General features: G+C 49.4%; 1 protein-coding gene across 3 annotated transcripts in view; it reads right to left on the bottom strand.

The window, feature by feature from the left end:
• Positions 1-5,648, bottom strand: part of RAB11FIP1 (RAB11 family interacting protein 1) — a 30,961-nt gene extending 25,313 nt beyond the window's left edge. The window contains exon 1 of one of the 3 annotated variants that reach the window (XM_047717076.1): positions 5,195-5,646. In XM_047717076.1, the coding sequence (XP_047573032.1) occupies positions 5,195-5,571 (377 nt within the window). In that variant the 5' untranslated portion in view covers positions 5,572-5,646. Of the gene's footprint in view, positions 1-5,194 lie in introns of all 3 variants that reach the window. The other 2 variants (XM_047717078.1, XM_047717077.1) reach the window with 2 other exon arrangements.
• Between the last annotated feature and the right edge of the window lie 352 nt (positions 5,649-6,000).

A 6,000-nucleotide genomic window follows, 5' to 3' on the forward strand; every position in this document is an offset into this window, starting at 1 on the left:
TTAGCTATGTATGCTATTACAAAACAAAGACTTGGCCTGTATTAAAACTGTAAATACTTGGAGACACACACACACACGCACACACCCTGGTTTCAGTGGTGCTTCCTACAGAAGACTGTGGAGTCACAGGTGTCACGGCCCAAAGCAGTCTTTGTAATGGTGACCTCACTCCAGTATCACGGAGGCTGCTGGGGAAAGAAATCGCCACCACTTCCTGGTTCATTTTCAGCAGCAAACTCTCCCTACTTTATTAGTTCATTTTTATCACTTCCTCTCTCTCACCCCCACCCACACGCAACCCATCACAAATCAGGCCAACTGAACCTCCAAAATATTTCTGAAATCTACCACCTGTCTACCTCCATGGCCGTCACCCTAGTGCAACCCACCACCATTGGTGGCCTAGATTAGTGCGACTGCCTCCCATTTGGCTGTCTGATTCCAGCTGAGGACCGCTTCAGATCCATTGTCCACCCAGTGGCCAGTGACTTTTTTAAAAATGCAGATCACAACACCCCTCTGCTTTTAATACTCAGGGACTTCCCACTGCTCTTAAATAAAGCCCTGCCCTCCTCTTCAGCCTCAATCTACACAATCTCTCCAACTTCTCAGGAGTTCCTGCCTCAGGGCCTTTGCATAGGCATCTCCCTCTCCCCCAGGTCCCCCTCCTCTCCTTTTCACCAGAAAAATCTCTTTGTACTTAAGGTTATAAATAGCCTCAGAGAAGCTATTTGCCATCTCCTTCTTTAAGTCATGTCTTTCCCCCTCCATTATCTTAATGACACCCTGTTCTCTTCCTCCACAGTGCTTATCATAATACATTATTATTTATTTATGTATTCATTTGTTTAATGTCTATCTTCCCCACAGGGCTCTGAGCTTCCTGAAAGTAAAGATCATGTCTGTTTGGGTCACTGTTTATACCCCAGTGCCTGGCACATAGAGGTATTAAAAAATATTTACCAAAAACATAAGAATGAGATCTTGCCATTTTCAACAACATGGATGGGCTTAGAGGGTATAGCGCTAAGTGTAGTAAGACAGAGAAAGACAAATACTGTATGATTTCATCTATACGTGGAATCTAAAAACCAAAACAAATAGCAGAAACAGACTCATCAATACAGAGAATAAAGTGGGTGGTTGCCCGGGGAGGAGGAAGTGGGGGATGAGCACAATGGGTAAAAGGCAGTGGGAGGTACAGGCTTCCAGTTATGGAATGAACAAGTCATGGGGATGAAAGGCACAGCACAAGGAACAGGCGGTGGTAATGTAATAGCATTGTATGTGACAGATGGCAGCTACACTTGTGAGCGCCGCATAAAATCACTATGTTGTACGCCTGAAACTAATATAATATTGTGTGGCAACTCCAATTAAAACAATGTACTAAAAACATAGATTTTAAAGACCAAAAAAAAAAAAAAAAAAAAAAAAGGCAGTTGAAACTTTCCCGAAGCTAACTGAATGTCTTAGAGATGAAATCATAATCAAATAATACTATGGGGGAACTTCTTGCCCATCACCAGAACAATGACTCTCGAGTCCCCTCCCTCCTCTTAGTCACTTCACTTCATGGCTACAAGCAAGTTAGGGTTACTTCTCCCAGAGCATGACAGAGTCTCAGTCCCCGGGCATCTCCAGTTTGGAGCTCTCAGCTTCCTACATAGGAGTGGGAGGGGACTGGGGCCCCTGAGCTGAGGAATGGTTTCCAGTAGGGCCCAATGTTATCTTAAAGGGGAATCCCAAGAAAGGAAAAACTTAATCCGTAACACTGCTCCAATTTGCCAACTTGTTACAAAAAATCCTAAATGCACTGAGGAGGCTTGACAGTACAGGCACAAACACTGACTGCTTATTATCTATCTCTCTGCTCATCTAAATCATTTCTCTGCATCCGACCCATCCAGAAAAACAACTATTGAGCCCTTATTTCTTTTTAATAACCTGGATTTCCTTTGACAACTTACGACACTTATACTTACTATATTTACAGTTCTTCAGAATCTCTAACCTTTATTAATATCCAAATCCTTTCATATGCAACCAAATTCCCTCTTGAATCTTCAAGAGGTGTTTAGAAAACGACTCTCCATCACTCACTCTGTCTTCCTGGCTGAAAGACTAGGGCAGTATTAAGTTTCATGATATTAGTTACACAGTGGTCAGCCTGAATGGCTGTTTTTTAATCTGCCCCAAACAGATTATTACCCCACATCTTGTTGCTTTTAGTACCCCCAAAAGTTTTTTTTTAATCCCCTTAGATCAGTCTAGGATCCCAAACTACCTGGGACTAGAGAGCTGAGCAGAGAATCCCACATGTTGGTTACCTGTTTCTGCCTCACAGATTCATATCTGTTTTATGATCATGAGACTTAACTGGTTCCCATTTAACCTAGGCCCAACTTTGACCCTGGGTCTTTAACAGGTAAGGATAAGTGCAATATCAATGCATTTCAACTGCCTCTTAAAGACAGGCGCTATCAACTCCTCCCTATCGAAAGTATCCTACCTATGTCTACCTACACCATAGGTCATCCACTGCGTGGCATTTTAAAAGATGTGTCATCACGCTAAATTTGAGGTCCACAAAATCTGAGCCCCGAAAAGCATATTCTTTTGCCTCCAAATGTATGACAGATGAGGGCTTATCAAGAGAACCAAGGCAAATTCTAGCACAGTTAGCTCTTGACGTCTTGAGTTTCTGGACCCATGACAAGAGTCATACTCTACAGCAGCAACTCTTCTTTGCTCGAGATTAACACACATACATGCACGCGCGTGCACACACACACACACACACACACAAACCCGGAGACCAAAATTTGAGCTTCTGTTTTGTTGTTGGTTTTTTATATCTAAGGTGGAGTCAAACCTTTAATAACTAGTTCAAATGAACTAGTTTCTAACCCAACCAGTTTCTTTCTGGTAAACTTCCGCTTCTTGTTATATATCTCACTCTCCAAATCTCAGCTATCTCAAGCGCCCAAGGAACGTACTGGGGCAGCGGAGAGGCTTGGTTTAACTAGGTTCCCCTTGGAAAGTCCCAGGAAGCGGCAGGTGGAAAGTTTACAATTTCACCTACTGCTGAGGTGGCAAAGAAGACTTCGTTTGCAATTATTGGTGGGGGGGAACCCAACACAACAACTAAGCATCACTTTCCTACAGGTTGATACTGTGACTAAGTGGTAATCAGCCCATACCGTAGAGATGGGAATAACCATCTAGGTTCAGGGTTACATTGGAGAGGAGGACAGAAATGAAGTTGCAGACCTCTGAACCCTTCCTAAAATAGGGAACTTAAGATTTTTGTTTCTCACAAAGCAGTAACAGAACCTTTTGAGTCTACACACCGACCCCAGTAATCCAGGAGCCCAGAAACATCTTATAAATATCCATTAAGCCTGGCAACAAGCTCCATGTGTAAATAGGGAAATCTGGGTGTTTAGAGACGGAGCAGCCCAAAGCCTAACAGTGAGTCAGGAGCACAGTGGGCACCAGACCTAGGAATCTGGAATCCTCCTCTCTGGCGGGGACACACTGTCTTTCAAGGGAATAAAATGTTCACCCGGGAAACAGACGGCAGACAGATGATAATATCCCCGCATCTTGGGACAGAACAAGACAACGGATGGCCAAATGGCGCCCAGTTGAAGCTGGAAAGGAAGCCAATCCAAGGCCCCTAATGTCAGTCAAATGGAAAATCAGCATTGCTTCGGCGCCTCCTCAGCAAAGGCACTGCTCACCTTATGGCTTATAAGTTAATGCCAAGAGATACCCTATCCATCCTCACCTCAAGGCTCTCTAGTTTTATCTGATTTGAATTCAGAAATGCCTATTCATCTTGGGCCAGATAAGTGAATCAGGTATTGCATTTGCAAGCATGCAAGCTGAAATTGGACCCACGATGCAGAAAAGGGAGTCTGGTAACTTCAAACCCTCTGGCTTTTCCAGTCCCCTCCACCAGGGAAAGTTAAAATACCATTTATATCTAAAACACCCAATGTGAATTCATGTGCTTCACAAGCTGTAGGAGTTGTGGTAATATGACTGATTTGCATATGTAAGGTCCAGCAAAGTAACCAATTAAGCCAAGGAGGCCAGTTTTTGGTACAGTACGTGAGCATAATCAAATGTTCCATAATCAAACGCTCCATGGCAAATACCTGCGAAAGAGAACAAATAAATGGGTGACACCTTGAAGTGAACTGGGGGGGTGCCCAGCTTTTCCCTGTGGGAGTGAGATACCCTAGCACACAACTCCAGACTGAGAAGCTACAGGTGAGCAGCCATCCTTTCAGAATAGGACCAGAGAGAACCCGACAAAGGCGGAGAAGAAACAATGTCTACCTCCTACTGTAGCTGGGCCAAGGGCAGACACAGGCTCTGACCAGCACTGGGAAATCCTTACTAACTTGGGCTCAGGGGAAACAGTGTTAAAAATTTTCAGTGTGAAAGTGAAGACCAAGCTGTTCTAGCAGGCTTTGGGGCCCAGGGGGGTGGGGAGAAAAAAGGGGAAGAGGGAGAGGCAGATTCTCTTCACTAACCACTAGGCAGTAGTTGAGGTGGGGGTGAAGATTCTACATCTCTGGGTGGCCTCCACCCCGCATTCTAATGCCCCAGCTCTGTCCCTGGGTGAGCCTCTAAGGCCACAGAGTGTCAGTGGGGTTCACCCTCCACCTTGATCCTCCCTGCTCCCGGACTCAGCCATCCCAGCTCATTGTTTAGGACAGTGAAATACCCAGGAGGCTTTCCACATAAGCCAATGAGTGTTTCAAACATCCACACTACCCACACTAGGAAGAAGAATTCGTCAGCCCACATGTATTTCCAATTCATCGAAAATTCATAAAGTGCTTACTAAGTTCCGGGCGCTGAGCGACGTCCCTACAAATTCAAAAACACCCCAGGTACTCCCCCACCTCCACCCCCAGCGCCGGCTTCAAAGAGCCCACGCGCTGGGAGAGCTGGGGCGGGACAACCCAAGAAGTTGAACCTCGGTGAGACTATGATTATCGTCCACGGGGATCCCTGACCAAAGGCCTCTCTCCGTCCGTCCCCTTGGGACACAGCGGTGCGGTGACTGCCGCACTCGCTCTAAAAGAATCTCAGCGCCTAGCCTCACGTTCCCCGCCCCTCACTGCCCCGCTCCCCGGCCCGCCGCCCCCTGTCGTCTCCTCCGGCCCGCACTCACTGGGTTTTCCTGCGTCCCTGGTCCCGGTGCAGCTCCCGCAGGTCCACCTCGGCCCGGCCCAGGAACTTGTCGAGGCCGAGCAGCGCGCGGTGCAACACGGTGAGCTGCAGGGTGGCGGCGGCCGCGGGCGCGGCCCCGGCGGACAGCAGCGGCGGCAGTTCGAAGGTGGCCTCCTCCCGCCACACTGGCGCGCCCAGGCTGCGCTCCGACACCGAGGTGGCGTACTTCTCCTTGCCCACCTGGATCACCGCGTACGCGTCGCTCGTGCCCCCGGGGCCCTTGGCCCGCAGGCCCCGCGCCTGCAGCACCGTCACCTGCACATGCGTTGGGGACCACACGGACCCCGACCCCCGGCCCGCCGAGGCCGCCAGGGACATGGTGACGGCGCCGCGGGCGGCTACAAAACGAGAACGCTACCGCCGCGATCACCAGCCTCTGCGGCCCGCCCCTCGGCCCCAGCCTCTTTAAGGCTTCCGGCCACGCCCCCGCCAGGGCCCGCCTCTCCCCACCCGCACCGCCGCGCCGGCCCCGCCCACCCCACCTGCCAGTGCCGAGCGGGCCTCTGCGGCTCAGGCAGGCGAGCACCAGGGCGCCGGAGGCAGGCGCGGCCGGAGCGGGGCGGGGCTTGGAGAATTCCGGTACGAGGGGTGTTGGTTAAGGGATGGGGTCCCCAACTGCCAAAGGTCGTACGGCCCAACCGGAACTGACCGGGGCACTGCCTGGGGAGTCAGACCTCATTCCCAGTCTGGCACCGCCAACTGGCAGGTGTGTGAGCTGGCACAGATTACTTAACATCTTTTGGTCTC

The sequence above is a fragment of the Lutra lutra genome, chromosome 2, assembly GCF_902655055.1.
Source record: "Lutra lutra chromosome 2, mLutLut1.2, whole genome shotgun sequence".
Lineage (NCBI taxonomy): Eukaryota > Metazoa > Chordata > Mammalia > Carnivora > Mustelidae > Lutra > Lutra lutra.